The sequence below is a fragment of the Lutjanus erythropterus genome, chromosome 19 (assembly GCF_056507025.1).
Source record: "Lutjanus erythropterus isolate fLutEry1 chromosome 19, fLutEry1.hap2, whole genome shotgun sequence".
In the NCBI taxonomy this organism is placed as follows: domain Eukaryota; kingdom Metazoa; phylum Chordata; class Actinopteri; order Lutjaniformes; family Lutjanidae; genus Lutjanus; species Lutjanus erythropterus.
Window position 1 is genome coordinate 31,552,411 of NC_139335.1, and position 17,999 is coordinate 31,570,409.

Below are 17,999 nucleotides of genomic sequence, written 5' to 3' on the forward strand. Positions count from 1 at the left end.
TCTAAAAATAGAAAGTTTCCCAGTGTTTGTATTCCCACCTTTTATAAACCAGGAAGTGAGACAGGGGTCCTTAGGGTATAGCTGACCCTTTTTATGCCTGATTAAAGTTGATGTAGAGTTGTTGGAAATCTGGGACACAATTTTAAAGGTCCAACATTTTCATAAATAATTGATTTTAAAACAAAGGTGATTATAAGAGAACATTTTTACACTGATGTTATCAGTAGGTATTGTTAGTTTTAGATTTTGAAGCTTTTAACACATTTTAAATATAAACTTCAATAAAGCAATGATTCAATACTCAATGAAGTATTTCTGATTTTTTAACAATATTTTATTGAATATTTGAGAACAAAATAAAATAAAAAACACATGTGACAAAGATATGATCACATCACAGCATTTATCATTCAGACACATGTTACATGAGAAGAGATGATACAGAGATCTCAGAGCTCAGATACATTACACAACTAATGTCAAACATTTTATAACAACCTCACATTTATAAAAAACTGTGGAATGATTTGTACAAAATAAAATGACTGGTTTGATTTGATCTGTCCAAGAAAAGAAAAGAGACATTTTTGATCAATTATATGTGTGTAGAACCTGATTTTATTGTATATACATGTTTATATATGTGAGAAAAAATCTGATTACAAAGTTCAGAAAATCTACAACTAAAATATTTGCATTTATTCCAAAAACCTGAATGAAAACATATTTAAAGGTTTTGTAAGGTTTTTAAAATCAGACAAACATTCAGCAAAGTAAAAACACACATGGAGACAAAAAGTGTGTGTGTGTGTGTGTGTGTGTGTGTGTGTGTGTGTGTGTGTGTGTGTGTGTGTGTGTGTGTGTCTCCCTCTTACAGTGAACACAGAGACACTGAAGAATCAGAAGAGACTGTAAATCCAGCATAAAGCGGTTGAGTGAATGTGGTGTTGAAGGTGTGGAGGTGGATCAGTGTGTCAGAGGAGACTCTGTAGAAGGACAGAGAGCCAACAGGACAGTCCACATACACTGCTACTCTGTTAGAGACAGAGGAGGAGGAGTAGAAGGAGGAGGAGGAGGAGGAGGAGAGGTTTGTTCTTCTGTTATTGTGATAGACAGAGTAACCTCTAAAATCAGAGCAGCTCAGACTCCAGGACTGATTATTCTGTCCAAACAAACAGTCATCACTGTCTCCTCTCCTCCTGATTCCTCTGTAACTCACTGATATATAAACTATTCCCCTCCACTCGACCTCCCAGTAACAGCGACCAGTCAGACCATTTCTACACAGCAGCTGACAGCAGAAGTCAAACCTCTCTGGATGATCAGGATATGGCTGCTCCTCCTTCACACGTGTCACCTTCCTGTTGTTGTCAGACAGTTTGAGGAATCTGTTTACTGTGTTTGTGTCGACTGTGAGTTCACAGGCATCTGATGGAGAGAACGAGACACAACACAGCAGCAGTTTATCATCTAACACAACTGATGGGTTTATTTGTTGCTTCATTAACAGACTGACTGTTAATTAGATCAAAACTTCTCATCTTTCTGGATCTTCTTTCAAACTGACAGCTAAATGCAGATACAGAAGCTTTTGCTTTAAACTACTTGAACATGAGCTGCCTTGTTTTCATGAATCACAGTGAACACATACTCAGACTGGAGCTCCTCAGACCAGGTTTCAGCCACTCCTCTCCACCATGATCCACCCTGGAGGAAGAAACAAAGTCAGAATGAACCTTCAGAAGCTTCTTCATCAACGATCTTCATAAACCTTCACTCAGATCCACCATGAAGACAAAACAGCTGCATTTATAAAACACATTTCACACACAGACTCAGTTCAACTTTACATCAAATACTCAGAAGAAAACAGTCAAAGAATAAAAAGGTCAGACAAGAAGGAAACATCCAAAACATCAAGACAATACAATAGTAAAAGATCAAAATATCATTTCTAGTGTCTTTAATTCAGTGGTCAACAGAAATGTTGGGGCAGTGGTGACCTAAAGGTTTGAGAAACAAGCTTGTGTCCTGGAGATCGTCAGCAGGATAAATCTGGGTGGAGAAATTGAAAGAGCAGCTCTTGCCCCTCCCTCATTACCACCACTGAGGTGCCCTTCAGCAAGACCCTGAACCCCAACTGCTCCAGTGGAGCTGCTCTGGCCGGCAGATCAGACTGTGGTTGTACTGGACAGCTTCCAGCTGTGAATGTGTGTAACTGTGTGAATGTGATCAGGACGTTCCTGAAAAAGAGAGCATTGCTCTCAGTCAAACTCCCCTCAATAAATAAAGTTCAAATAAAGTCAATTATCACTTTGAGTGTGATTGAGCCTCAAATCCTACAGACTGCTCCTTTAAGAGGTTCAGACAACTATGGAAAAAACAAGGTGAAATAGTGATGTCATAAATTTATTCTTTGAACAAACACAATCAAACAGACCAGACCATCATTTCACACACGTCAAATGATGCACTTGGAACATGTCACTGTTTATATGTATCTGATTATTTGTTGACTATTATTATTATTAATAATTGTTTTCTTTAATTAGCTATTGAGTAAGACTTTATTTGGATAGTCCACCTACAGATAGTTTAGAGAGTATTTGTAACATTTCAACAATTCAACTGTTTCAGTTTATCTGCAGATGTTTCACAGATTATCTATAGAGTTTAGGTGATAATTCATCAAACATTATACTCAACATATGTTACACAAACATTCAACAACTTGGACACAAATATTCAACAAACAATTAGTAATCCATTTGATTGATCTTTGCTGAGTTGTTGAGTTTTGTGTAGCTGGTTGAGCGGTGAGCAGACAGGTTGGTAGTGCTGTGTAACTGGTCAGTTGATGGCAGACCAGCATGGACATACTGGTGTAACTGGTGAGATGCAGGGACTCTCAGGGACTCTCAGCACATCAGTTACTGTCTTCACTGTTATCAGCAGTGTTGCTGGTACAGACTGTGAACCAACAGTCCTCAGCTTGTCAGTGTGACACACAAACAGTGTGTGAGCTCTTGTTGTGTGTTCATACCTCAGAGTGTCCAGTCTCCAGTGTGGATCCTTTAGTCCAGCAGACAGAAGCTTCTCTCCTGAGTCTCCTGGATGATTGTAGCTCAGGTCCAGCTCTCTCAGATGGGAGGGGTTGGATCTCAGAGCTGAGGCCAGAGAAGTACAGCCTTCCTCTGTGATCAGACAGCCTGACAGACTGGAGACACAGTAAAGTTGCTTTTAGCCCAAAACAAAACCTTCTTAATCACTGTGGGCAGACATCAGACATCTGTGAGATCAGAAAAATATCTTGAAATCTGTGCTGCTCTTTAGCTGCTACATGTTCCACCTTCTTCACCAGATAGTCTCTAACTGTGTCTCTCTGCTGTTTGCTCCTGGACAGGTAGTGGACAGTGGCTTCATCACAGCTTGTTTGATGAAAATCGCTGCCTGCTGCTGCTGAAAAAGACACAGATGATCCATAGGGCTGGAGCCTATCCCAGCTGACACTGGGCGAGAGGCGGGGTTCACCCTGGACAAGTCACCAGTTCATCACAGGATGGACACATAGAGACAAACAACCAATCATGTCCACCTACGGACAATTTACAGTCACCAATGAACCTGTTATAAGCTGCTATTATGAACCTGCAGGTCTTTGGTCTGTGGGAGGAAGCCAGAGTACGCTGAGACATTGCTGTGAGCCAGCAGTGTGAACCACTGAACCACCGTGTCGCCCCAAGCTGATGAGAGCAGTGAGACTGAAACACTGACTGACACAGTTAAGTTGTGTATCGTAGAAACAAATCAGTCATCTAGAAGATCATCTTTTATATTACATATAGTCATTTGATCCATTGTTAATGTAAAAATACTACTTAAAGACTCTGGAAATGTTGCTTTAAATAGTAAAAATACAAAGACCAGGGATCTTCACCTGGACCTCTTAGCTGATTGATAAACAAAGCTGGAGCCTCATACTCCATATATTACACTGAATACTTTCACATGTTTCTTGTTGCTTTTCTTTTACAAACTGACTGATTTATCAAATAATATGTTGGATTCATGTTTTCAGACACATTTCACTTCTTGAAAAGAAAACTTTCAGAAAATGATGGAACAATAATTTGGGCCTCCTGCAGTAAGTCAGGATCCCCTCAGGGTCACAGACTCCCTGTTACAGACCCAGGGTTTAGACCGTTTCTTAAGACTGTGTTGGACGTCATGATTTGATCGACATCAACATGGAAGCTAAACAATGTACTGCTGTGTGGACCGGTGTGGACAGGAGCAGCAGCAAACATATTTTACACACCTGAAAAAAATGTAGGGATGCACCACATGGAGTTTTTCAGCTGATACTGATAACTGATAATTACCTGCTTCTCATGGCTGATAACAATAAGATTACTGATCATTTCACATCTTAATATTTGAAAAAGAAGTTCATCCATCCTGTAGTTTATGCACAGCTGAGGGTAAGAAAGGCTCAGATGTAGTGATCAAAGATGGATGATTTAATATTCAACAACTCTGACTGAACCAAATCTGACTGACATCACTGTTACAACAAAAACAAACAACAGTTCTGACTCTACAAATGTTCACTTAGTATTTTAAACAAACTTCATCAAAAACTTCAAATATACTTTGGCTTCATGGAGGATTTTACCTTTAATTAATTCAAATGAAATGATTTGACATCATCTGTCAAATCAGATATTATTATATCAGATATTTATCAGCTAATATATGCTGATACTGATATAGACTGATATAGCTGTGATGGACAATATTAGCTGATAATTTATCTGTACCAATATTTATTGTGCATCCTAAAAAAATCAGTATCAGTTTAGTGTGTAAATAAAGTGTAGACTATATTAGGATGTTTTCACTGCTTCACGTTGCTGTCAGACAGACTTTTCCAACAGAGAACTGAAGCCTCCATCTTTGTTCTCTTCAAAGCCACCAAGACTCTTCACAAAAACAGTCATTTTACCTCACAGGACACAGGAGTTGTTGGTCTACTGCTGCCTCAATCACTTAGTTTGTTTGTCTTATTGTGTGACTTCAGTGTTTTAATGTGTTTGTTCAGATCCAAATTAACATTACATTCCACAGATAGAGGCTCACACACATGTACAAACCCTCACATGTTTGATTGTATGATCTCCCCAACTAACAGATCAGGGCAGCAGAAGACCAGCAGCTCCTGTGTCCTGTCAGATAAAATGACTTTTTCTTTCCAAAGGAGTCTTGGTGAGTGTGACGAGATCATAGACGACAGCATCAGTTCTCTGTCTGAAAAGTAAATCAGTGAAAATATTATAAATATTGTTTACTCTTAAACTGATATCGGTTTCTGCAAAGTAAAATGACTATTTGTGTTAAAGGAGTCTCAGACTAACTGGTTGATTTAAATAAACACGACATGTCTGAGCCACAGTTTTTATCAGTCCTGCACTGCAGCCTCCATCAGCACCATTTCAACAGTGTTTCAGCATCAGAACTGCCTGACTATATGTTTACTGGCTAAGATCCTCTTTCCTTGCTCATTGTGTTTCTACCATGAATAAGTAAGTTGTAGAGTTAAATAGTTTCTTGCCTGTCTGTATTAATGATTGCGAGTCAGAACAGGGTCTTTTATTTTGAAAAGTGACTGGATTCTCTCTGCCGTTTTTGTTTCTGTGCTTGATGTGCTCTGAGCAGATTGATGTGGTGTCTGTTGAAAATAGAGGTACTGCTGGTAGAATCACAAACATCGTGTAGAACAACTGTGATCAGCGCAGCCTTATCATGACACAGCTGTGCCTGATGAAATCTAACCAGAAGAGAGGCTGATTCAACTGACAGGAGCAGAGAAGTTTTGTTCCACCTTGTGAAGGGAAAACCCAGCAACTGATGTGGATTTTCTATGACTGGTTAGTGGAATTAACTGTGCAATCCTTGGAATAAATTTCAGATTGAAGTGAAGACAAAATTAAATGACTTGGATTAAAACCAATTTCTAATATGTTTTAGATGCTGACTTTCATGACATGAGACCTGAAATTGTATGGCTAATATACTATTGTGGGTTTGAGTTTCCAGAGGATTTAAAGCTGCTAATGTTACCTTTGCTGAACATTTTAAATCTCGAAGTGAAATCCAGTAGATGTTGGGGATCTTTTTTAATAGACATTAACTTGTATGTCAAGTAACATTTAAATGCTCCTCTGTTAAACAGAAAATAAATCCTGACCTGAGAGTCTCCAGTCTACAGTGTGGACTCTGGAGTCCAGCAGAGAGACGCTTCACTCCTGAATCCTGCAGGTCGTTGTTACTCAGGTCCAGTTCTCTCAGACTCGAGGACTGGGAGCTGAGGACTGAGGACAGAGCTTCACAGCTTCTCTCTGACAGATTACAGCCACTCAGCCTGAAGGAGAGTTAGAGACAAACACTGAGACTGTTTCTGTCATCTACAATATAATAAAACACATTTCTATGACTGCCCTTATTTTTCCATGATTAGTGTTTTTACTGTGTATATTACTGGGATCTAACAGCAACTGATGAACATTTCTAAAATTATAGTCACATCTCTGGGATCACAATAATTTTAGCCTCAAGTGAAATACAATGTGATGGTGATTTTTTTTTTTAATTTCGGGACTGTATTAATCTGTGGAGACACAATTAAACTCCACATGTGATGACATTATTATCTGCAGTTATCTGTGAACCTACAGAGCTTTGTTGGAGGCTTTGACCACTGGCAGCAGCCTCAGAAGAACCTCCTCTGAAGCAGAGTATTTCTTCAGTTCAAACACGTCCAGATCTTTTTCTGATGACAGTAAGATGAAAACCAGAGCTGACCACTGAGCAGGAGACAGTTTATCTGTGGAGAGACGTCCTGAACTCAGGTACTGTTGGATCTCCTCCACTAGAGAACCATCATTCAGTTCATTCAGACAGTGGAACAGATTGATGTTTCTCTCTGGAGACAGATTCTCACTGATCTTCTTCTTGATGTACTTGACAGTTTTCTGATTGGTCTGTGGGCGTCTTTCCTTTTTCAGGAGACCTTGAGGGAGTCTGGTCTGCAGAGAAAGACCCAGGAGGAAACGGAGGAACAAGTCCAGGTGTCCAGTTGGACTCTGTAAGGCCTTGTCAATAGCAAACCTGTGGACCTCTGTCACAGACCTTCTGAAAAACATTCGCACACGTTCACCAACAGTTTGTGCGAACTTAGACATCACATTCTTGTTTTTGTTGATGAGTGATTTCTCCACATACAAAGCTGCCAGAAACTCCTGAACACTCAGATGGACGAAGCTGAACATCTTCTTGTCTTCATCATTCTTCCTCCCACATTCCTCTTTAAAGATCTCTGTGAACACTCCTGAACACTTTGAGGCTCCACTGACATCAATGCCGCTCTCTGTCAGATCTTTCTCATAGAAGATCAGGTTGCCCTTTTTCAGCTGGTGGAAAGCCAGTTTTGCTAAGGACTTAATGTACTGAATGCACTTTTCTAAGTCATACTTCTTATTTGTCTGATGAACCTGAAACCACAGGAATTCAGCGTACATCTCAGTCAGGGTCTTGGGCAGCTCTCCTCCCTCTCTGGTCTTCAACACTTTCTCCAGAACTGTAGCAGTGATCCAGCAGAAGACTGGGATGTGACACATGATGTGGAGGCTTCGTGATGTCTTGACGTGGGAGATGATTCTGCTGCTCTGCTTCTCATTTCTCAATCTCTTCCTGTAATACTCCTCCTTCTGTGGGTCAGTGAACCCTCTGACCTCTGTCACCATGTCAACAAAGTCAGAATTGATCTGATTGGCTGCTGCAGGTCGTGTGGTTATCCAGATTCGAGCAGAGGGAAGCAGATTCTCCTTGATGAGTTCTGTCATCAGAACATCCACTGAGGTGGACTGTGTCACATCAAAGTCTGTGTTCTGGTTTTGTTTGGTAGAACAGTCCAGATGAAGGCGGCTCTCATCCAGTCCATCCAAAACAAACAGAAGTTTGAACTTACTATTGTTAAAGTTTGTGTTTCCTGATGACTGCAGAGATGTAAAGATGTAATTAAGAGCTTCTTCTGGGATGCCTCTGGTCTCCCTGATACATTCATGAAGGAGTTCTGCCAAACGAAACTCTTTTCCCTTCCGTAAGTTCAGCTGGCGGAAGGTGAAGGGGAAAATGAGATGCACATCTTGATTGGCTCTTCTTTCAGCCCAGTCCAACACAAACTTGCGCACAAGAAATGTTTTGCCAATTCCTGCGATTCCATTGGTCAGCACTGTTTTTATGGATATTTCATTTCCAGAGGGAGGTTTGAACATGTCACTGGGTTTAATTGTTGTCTCTGTATCTGCTGGCTTCACTGCTGCTTCAATCTGTAAGACCTCATGCTGTTTGTTGATGTGAACGTCACCTCCAGCTGTGACGTACAGCTCTGTGTAGATTTCATCCAGAGGTTGCTTATCCTTTCTTTCCATCCAGGCCTCTTGTACAGACTTAAACTTATCCTGGAGGTTTGACTGAAGCCTGTTTTGGTAATATGAGATGTGTCGTGGCTCTGGTACTGGAATAATCTCATCTGTGAGACACAAACAGAAACAAAACTAAACTGCAGTAAGACAGAATGAGTGGAGCAACAGAGATTAAAAAGTTTAAGTTAAGGTTTGAGCAGCTGCTGGTGTTGCTGCCATCTGCTGGTTGTGTGTCAGAAACAAAGTCCTGTAACATCACTTTCACTTTTCTCCCTCTGTCCATGTACATTCTCTCTCTCTCTCTCTCTCTCTCTCTCTCTCTCTCTCTCTCTCTCTCTCTCTCTCTCTCTCTCTCTCTCTCTCTCTCTCTCTCATATGCCCAGAAGTGCACACATTGTATTTCCTTTATTCTCTTGTTAAATGATGTTTAGATGTTAATTCCATGTAATTAAACCGATGAAATGAACCAAATTCACCAGTCAAAAATGAGAAAATACTCCCTGTGACTTTAACATCATCCATGAGAGTTTTGAGAATATTAGGAGGTGGGCACATTGAGAAAAACAGCTGATGGCATAAATTTCCCAGTTAGGTTCCTTTAAACCATTGAAAAAGGAGAGGAGGCAACAAGATGACATCTGACCCTGAGTCAGACCTTAAAGCTCAGGAAACCATGAGGACAATGTGATGAAATGTGACTTTTTGTTTCATGTATTAATGTGATGAAGGTTTCAGTCTCCAACATTTGCTGCAAGCTGCATTTTCTTTGTATCTGCTAAATGAAATTGTAAGATTGTAAGATGCACAAACTTCTCCACCTCTGGTAAGCAAAGATATTTTGTAATGTTTTTACTTTTTTCCATCTTTCCAGTGTTTCCACTCAGATTGTTTTAATGTGCAAATTAAGACTGTGCATAAAAACAGGTGGATGAAAACATCTGATTCGATCAGATCAGGTTCATTTTTGTGTCTGTTCCAATTTTAATTTTAAGATAAGAGATTAGTTAGTAGATTAATTGTAGTTTGTCCTTCAGGGCTTCCGTACAGAGCAGAGAATACAGCAGTTTTACCTTCAGTCTGAGAGGAGGAAGGTCCTCTGTTCTCTGGAGTCTGTCCAACATCACTGACATCTACTAACACAAAGACAGACACAGATTATGTGTTATATTTACAGTTTGACTTATTACTCATCTTTCATTAAGTTAATTTAATTACCTTTTCACTTCCATGTGTTTATTTAAATGTCTCTGTGTTATGTTCTGTAGGTTATATCATTTCATCTTGTACAGCTGATTAGTTGGATTGTGATCTCTGTGTAACTCCACCAATAAATCTTTATTTGTAGCTGCAATTCTTCAATAAAATTATATACAAATATTATTTTAAAAAGGGAATAAATGAAATCATTCAAACTACAAAACAGTAAAGGATGAGATCGACAATAAAGGCAATAAAGGTGTTTTCTGTCGTGAATGAGACATGAGGTCAATGGATACAGTCAGTGAGTTGTCCTTCAGCTGTGTTTTTATTTTTATGTATTTACTATTATTATTGATTCTAGGACAAAAACCAGAACAGTACAGAAGTGTATGTGAATGTGTGTGTGTGTGTGTGTGTGTGTGTGTGTGTGTGTGTGTGTGTGTGTGTGTATGCAGACAGAGAAAATAAAATACTAGTAATAACACTATAATAACTACTATGCAGTTAAAAAACACACAAACAAACAAATAAACAAATAATAATAAAATAAGACTAGCTGACAGAATAGCACTATTGCTGTTATAACTGTTATTATTTTATTACTGCTGGCAGTGAAACAGGGTCTGGGTCCAGTCCCGGGGCTCCAGAGCAGACTGGCAGGTCTGACACACCAGGTTCAACAAACCCAGGGAGTCTTTAAGTGATCTGACTTCACTAAACTGAACAAAGACGATCAAGTATAAGTGGGTATCAACTCAGTCAGTCAACCCAGGGTTTCCCTAACTAGACACAAGGACTTTCACATAAACAGGGCAGAGTTTGCAGCATCTGACCAATCACATCATGGACAAGACTCCTGACATCACACCAGCATATTTTACAATAAAGAACAAACTATAATATTAGACAAATAATAAAGAAGAAGGTGATCATAACCATCATAATCCAGACTGAAAGAAACACTCCTGCAGCTTCCACATGCAGGAAGGACAGAATAATAATGTTAATACATTTATTCTATATCTTCTGTTCAGGATCCTCAAAGACACTTTACATAGGTTAAAATGATCAAAGAAAACACATTAACATATTTATAACACACAACATTAATAACTTTCACCTGGAGAAACACTTTTGACTGAGGGCCTGATAATTTCACTGCTCCAGAACACGAGTAGATCTGACTATAATTACATTTGTGTCGTCCATTAAATTAATGTGCTGCTTAGATGAAGGTTATTCTTCTTGTGTGTGAGACAGTTTTAGTTTTATTCTTTCAGCTGCACTCAGTGTGTCAAACTGACTTGGGAGTGAAATATATAATTTAATATATTTACTGATCATCTGTCATCTGATCTGCAGACAGATGATCAAACATATTAAATGACAGACTTGTGAGTTTGACCCTCCCTGTTTTATATAGATACATTTAAGAAAACACACCAGTCAGTCAGAGCGCAGTGTTAAACAGACTAGGAGTAAATAAAAAGTAAATATAAAAACATAATTCAAAGTGAACAGCAAGATGACTTTCATATGTTTTTTTAAGTACAAGTTCAAGACTTTAGGTCTTGAATCAGTTTCTGTTGTTGAAATGAAATGACACTTTATCTCTTCTGACACCCAGTGCTGTTTAATAAAGTGATTTGATTGGTCAGCAGGCTGTGCTTTATCCATATTGATGTCTTAGCTGGAACATAACCTGCTCTGGATTAGGTTAGTTAGGTTAGTTAATCCTTAAAGTTCCCTCAACAACCTCAAATCCTGCTTCATAGTGCAGGTCTCAGGACTTTAACACCACAGTCAATACGACTGATCAGTGTGTTGTCAGATTGTCTATTTTGGTGTGAAATAAATGAAATGTGATGTCAGTGAACATTTTACTGATACATTCAGTATCAACGTGTTAGTGACATTATTTGATATTGTCTTATCTGATTTACTGTTTTAATGTATTTTATTAGTTTTATTATTTCACTTTTATTTTTCTTCAGTGCATTAGTCTCAATCTGTTTTACTGTTTACATTTTATGGCTTTTTATCAGTTTGTCAGTCATCAGTGAAGCACTTTGAGCTGAACTAACCTGAATGAAAAGTGTTATACAAGTGAAGTTTGACTGAATGAATCATACATTCACTGTAGTGTGTTGGTCTTTGTATTTTCTGTACTTTGCTGAGCTACACAGGTTGTTTTTTGGGTGAGGTTCACTCTTTGGTCCATGAAGACCTCCAGTGTGTGCATGTATGTGTGCATGTGTCTCTGTGAGTGTTATCAGGTGAGTACAAACCTGTGGAAACATTCAACTGTCAGCATTAAAACCATCAGCTACATGTGATCTGTGTTAAAGACTTAACAAGATAAATGATAAAAGCAGTGGTAGCACTGGAAACTTTCTTCCAGCCTCATAAAATCCAACATGCTGTTCTCTTTTCTGCCACCAGGAGTCCATCACTACTGTATCTGGAACCAGCTCACACTGTATCTGGATCATACAGGGGCTGCATCATGTCAAGGTAGAAGATGAATTTCTCTGTGATCACTCATTTTAAAGGTTCTACATACACAGGCATCTCAGACCAAAACAAACTGACACTACAGCTCACCAGACTCAGTCAGCAAAAACCTTAATTTTACCTCACAGATCATCAAAAAACATCACTGCTGTTCTGAAATTATTATTATATTATAGTTATTACAAACATTTATTTATTGTGCTGTTCACCTGAACACTGCTGCATTTTGGGCTCTGATCACCTTCTTATCTGTCATTTCTCTCTCATAGTTTAGATTGACATATTTATTACTAATTTGATTTTAATGGGTTTTATTGTTTAACATGTTCTGAAAACACAATAAAAACATCCTCATCCTTCTGTGCTCAGGATGACTTTACTCCACTACATCAGCTGTTTCCTGCTGCATTAATGTTCAAAATCTCTTTTATATCAATTAACTGTTGATATGCTGAACATCTGATCACACTGCTGTTAACTTGTGGTTGTGCTGATTTCATTCACAGCAGCAGCAGCAGTTTGGAAATAACTGCAGATGAACATATGAGCTTTGACTAAATCACTGTTTTATGCTCATTTTATAGTCTGACAACACAAAAAGTATATAAATGAGAACAAGTGAAGTGTGCATTTGTCTGAATTAAAACACAGTATGAAGTGATGACAGAGAGCAGACTAACAGGCTGCTAACTGAAGACAGACACAGTCGACCTGTGAGACAGTAAAGTGAAGAAGACAACCTTCTGTTGTCTCCAACTCTCTCTCTCTGATCACTCATATTAAATGTTGGTAAAGCTGATCCATTAATCAACAGAACACTGCTGAATGTGTCGGAACACGTCACGAGAACAGATCAGAGAAAAGTTGGATCTCTGCTGTGAAAATTCAGAACTGAGTGAGACTGAGCCTTAAAGCAGCCAATCACAGTCTGGAGCGACGGCACACGTGCCAGTTCAAGAACAGCGACAGGACAGTACCTGTCTGCTGCTGCAGCAGAGAACACACATCATCATCAAATACACTAACATTATACTGGAACACATTATATGGTTCTGTACGTTCTCACAGCAGACTGGAACACTTTCAAGTTCTACCACTGTTCTTCACAACACCTTGGTAATAAAATACATTTAAGAAATGCAGAGAAATTCAAAAGGTGTCTGTCTACCAGGTGTGTTGTTGATGATGGTTAGATGGACGTCTCCTCCAACATGAACACCAGTAAGATGAGGAGCCATGATGGAACTACCACTCTTGGCAGTGACTGTTGACCTTCCTGCTTCCATCTGAGGTTCAGTTGAATCCTCCACAGGTGTCTCTGCTGCAAACACACAAACGAACACAAAATGAATGAAAACTCTTTTCATCAATAACTGAACTGTTTTGAAGTCACTCAGAGATTCAGTTTGGTCACAGCTGATTGAGTAAATACCTGACAGATGAAGACAAACTCATCTCAGTGAAAATAGAATAAATGCATTATGACCATCATTTCTTTGTTTTAACTGCAAAGTCAAAGTTAAAAAAACAAAACAAAAACAAAACAACAAAAACAATGGGATTTGGAGTATGTGTTAGCATCTTTAAACCATCACACCAAAGATCATCTAACATAAAGCAGGAGTCCAACATTTTGGGAGATATGCTTATTTTCTTTCTGTCAGAGTTAGTAACACTCTTTTATCTGTCCAGTCAATTTAAGGCTGCTGCCAGAAGCTGACAGGCTTAGCTTAGCACAAAGACTGAAAACAGGTGGAAACAGCTAGCCTAGCTGTGTCCAAAGGTAACAAAATTCACCTTCCAGCAGCTCTAAAGCTGTAATAAACACATTATATCTCATTTGTTTAGTCAGTGGAAAAGGAAATTTAAAAAGAAATTACAAAAATTACCAGCTTCCTTTTGCTCACAGGGTTTAAGAGCCAGAATATTTCTTGTCTCTGGTCAGTTGCCAGGCAACCAGCAGAGACACAAGGAAGTTACTGTGCTGCACCAGAAACAGTCATTATTGGCTGTTAGTCCAAATTACAGGAAACTCAGAATCTTTAATTTGTGGGTGTTGGTGTTAATTTGTGAAGGATCCAACTACATACTTACATATAGAGATGAAAGAAATGTGACTCTAAATGAGGTTCCTGCACCTGAAGTCAGCACATCTCTCTTTAATGAACTTTTGGCTGCGAGCAAGAAATCATCACATGGAAATGACTGCAAGCAAAACCTTTAACAGAGGATGACTGGACTACAACTGTTAATAAAACAAACTATTTTTAAAAAAAAATACCTTCTATCCTGCTAACCTCTATTTCACTAAAGTTCAACATTTGAATCTTTTTTTTTTTTCTTTTTTTTTTAATCCGTTTCATCCAATTATTATAATTGATATTTTTCTGGTTTCTGAAAGGGGGTCATGACAGAAAAAGTTTGGGAACCACTGGTATATAAGTACCCATAAGATGTAACCCATTACATCTTATATACTGTGATAAAGATGGATGTTGCATTCCTCAAAGAAAATATAACTGGAGACCTTTTCTCTTAAAGCTGCTACAAGTGATTCTGGAGAAACAGAAAAAAATCCCACACTAATAATAACTAGAAAGGCACTGACAGAGCACAGACCTCTGCTAAGGTCAACAGTCCAGTCCTCTATGATATGAGTATCAGCAAACTCAACCCCTAGTCTGTATTACAACTGACCGATCTCACAATGTTAATGAAAGTGTAAAATTATTTGTGTGTCCAATGATTCTGATTTTGACTGATTCTGACCACAAAATTTACAGGTTCTTCCTTGGCCGACTCTACACCCTGCCACCAGGTTTCATTAAAATCAGGCCAAGGTTTGTTTGTTTTTTTTCAATTTTTTTTTGTAATTTTGGAGTCAATAAAAGAGAATTAAATGAGGTAAAACCATCATACGTCCATCCTCATGAATAACAATGATTGATATCTTAAACCTTTCCTCATAACTATCAGATAAGGCCAAGGTACCTGGCTGCAGACCTCCACAGCTGACAGGAAACACATGACCTCAGCAGCGGAAGTTATTTGTTATTTTGTTGTTATTTCATTCTTAAAATTTGCACATAAAAAAATTAGCACACAGATTAAAAAAATATATACAAAGGTTATTCATTCAATATTTTAAAAGTCAATTGACTCTAAAGACTTCACACAATATTTTAAATTAAGGAGTAATAAGTATGGAAAAACGAGAAAATGTAAATATTTTAGAAATCTTTCAAAAACTAATTTAAAACTAAAATGTTTTTGTTGGAGCAGCTGTTGCTGCGTCCGCCCCATGTACTGAGGCTGTTAGTCCTCTGCAGCGGCCGCTGGTTTGACTCCCGCCTGCGGCCCTTTGCTGCTTGTCACCCCCCCCCTCTTCACCCTGTTTCCTGTCTGCTCTTCAGCTGTCCTATTATAATAAAGGCAAAAAAGCCCAAAAACATATCTTTAAAAAATGTTATTTATTTGGCAAATAACTGAAACAACTAAATAGTCTTTTTTCACACATAACAACCAAAAAACTGAATATTTTGTTTGGCCTCCTTTGATAACAGCTTGAGTTCTTGCTGACATTGTTTTTTATGGACTTTTCAACAGTCTCTTTTGTTAGTGAGTTCCAAATAGTTTCTATCTGTTCACACACACTTGTTTTAGATGAAACTTTTGTGTGATCAATCTTTGAAACTACTAAATCACAAATTTGATCAATAGGATTCAAATCCGGACTTTGACTTGGTCAGTCCATCAGTTCCAGAACTCCAGATTCTTTTTCTTGGTCAAATAGTCTCTGCACAGCTTTGAAGTTTGCTTGGGCTCATTGTCTTGTTGGTATATGAACCCACAACCACTCAGATTCAGTCCAGAAGGGATTCCATCACGCAGTAAGATGCTGTGACAGACGTTCTTGTTCATGATACCATTGAGTTTCACTAATTTGTCCACGCCGTTTCCACAAATGGAACCTCGTACCATAATGGAATCTCCACCGTGTTTCACTGTGGCTGCATCTGGCATCAAAACGTTCTCCAGTTTTTCTGTGGACACGACGATACTGACCAAAGAGTTCAAACTTGGACTCGTCCGTCCAGAGGACCTTCTTTTGTGCTCCCTAGCAAATCTGAGGCATTTCTGGATGTTTGCAGGCCTCAATAATGTCTTCTTAGCAGCTAGTCTTCCCTTTAAGCCTTGTTCTGTCAGTTGTCTGCTTCTGGTCATTCAGACTCTGATCTAGACGCATTTATCTCTGCCTGAAGATCAGCAGTGGTCTTCCTTCTGTCTCTAGTTTTTAAAAGCTTGAGGTGTCTGACATCTGCTTCAGTTAACTTTCATTCATCATGCTTCTTCCTCAGTGTATTTTGTAAGTTCCAGTCCCTGCAGCTGACTCCAAAGCATACTTGACCACACTGTGAGGACACTTTATGTCTTTCCCTATTTGTCTCAGAGACCATCCAGCATCATGAAGTGCTTTAATGTGGATTCAACCACTAAAACTAATTTTTCTGTTCAGGAATGCAAGTAAATAACTACATCTTTGACATCTTCAAGAAATAATAATGTGCTTTACTATTTTTTCTGTTTTTTTGTAAAACAGTAAATTTGAAAATTCATGATTAACAATAATAATTACATTTTAGCATTAAAAATATCATTAGACTGTTAGATTAGCTGATTAATTACTCCTGATTATTCCTGTTACTATGGATCACATCGTGTTTTTTGACTAAACATATTCAGTATCTCTACAGTGATTGGTTGACAGGTGACCAGTCTGTGTCAGTGAATCTTCATTCAATTCATTACAAATATGTTAGATGTTGTGTAAACCAGTGTTTCCAACTTTTTTTTCTGGGGACCCACTTTTTAAAATGACAACAGACTTCATCAATAAATCATGGGAAGAGTTAATTTGTGCAGAAATGAATGTTTCTGATCACTTTTATTACTATTTCTGCATCACCTTATATTATCTTAATGCATGTTATTGAAGTCATATACATGTTAAATATTTTATGAATGAGAAATGAATGACTTCAGGTGAGTTAACAGGTAATCTCATTGTTTTTATTTACTCTCATCAGGAAAACAATATGAGACATTTTAGCCAACAACTGCGACAAAGTATATTTAAGCAGAATTAACAGGCTCTTGTTTTTTCCTCTCAAAAGAAAAACCCTAATATACACATTTTAAATGTTTTACAGATGGTGTACTTCACATATAAATCTTAATTTTGCTGAATTTCTTACACAGTCTTTAATGTATTTGGTGACACAGAACAACAGAACCCTTTGCACATCTATTAAATGAGTCTGTAGGAGAGGAGTGAGTGAAGTTAAACAGTGTAAAATAAAATCCTCTGTGACTCACCTGAGGGTCACAACCCAGTCTCTGTGAAAGTCTGGTGTAAACTGAAACACATCTCATACATGAAACCAATTAAGTCCATGAACATGTGTGTGTTTACTCTTAGCCCTATTGACACACAATATTTAACCTGTAAATATAAAAATTTCTGTTTGAACTGATGTCTGCATTAAGGAATCAGAAATAGTTTTTTTCAAACCTAAAATAAATACTGATGTCAAACAGGAACATTTTCAGAAACAGAAAAGTTCTGATAGTGAAGAAAATTCAGATTCAGCAGATTTCCACTTACTGAACTTATTTCCATGAGTGTCTGTCAGTCCAGCTGCTCACTTGTGTCCTGATCAGGTCTGTGCAGAAAAACAGGCTTAGATTCATCTGAGTGTGACGACCTGCTTCAATATTAAAACACTATAAACCAGCCTGAAC

General features: G+C 38.3%; 1 protein-coding gene across 1 annotated transcript; it reads right to left on the reverse strand.

Annotated features, from left to right (window-relative positions):
- Nucleotides 1-322: 322 nt before the first annotated feature.
- Nucleotides 323-17,973, reverse strand: LOC146310131 (protein NLRC3-like). The gene is made up of 8 exons (XM_084744432.1): nt 17,863-17,973; nt 13,366-13,518; nt 9,554-9,613; nt 6,733-8,590; nt 6,248-6,421; nt 3,044-3,217; nt 1,652-1,707; nt 323-1,428 (listed from the first exon to the last, which is right to left on the reverse strand). The coding sequence occupies exons 2-8, from the start codon at nt 13,481-13,483 to the stop codon at nt 872-874; spliced, it is 2,997 nt and encodes a 998-aa protein (XP_084600558.1). The 5' UTR covers nt 13,484-13,518; nt 17,863-17,973; the 3' UTR covers nt 323-871.
- Between the last annotated feature and the right edge of the window lie 26 nt (nt 17,974-17,999).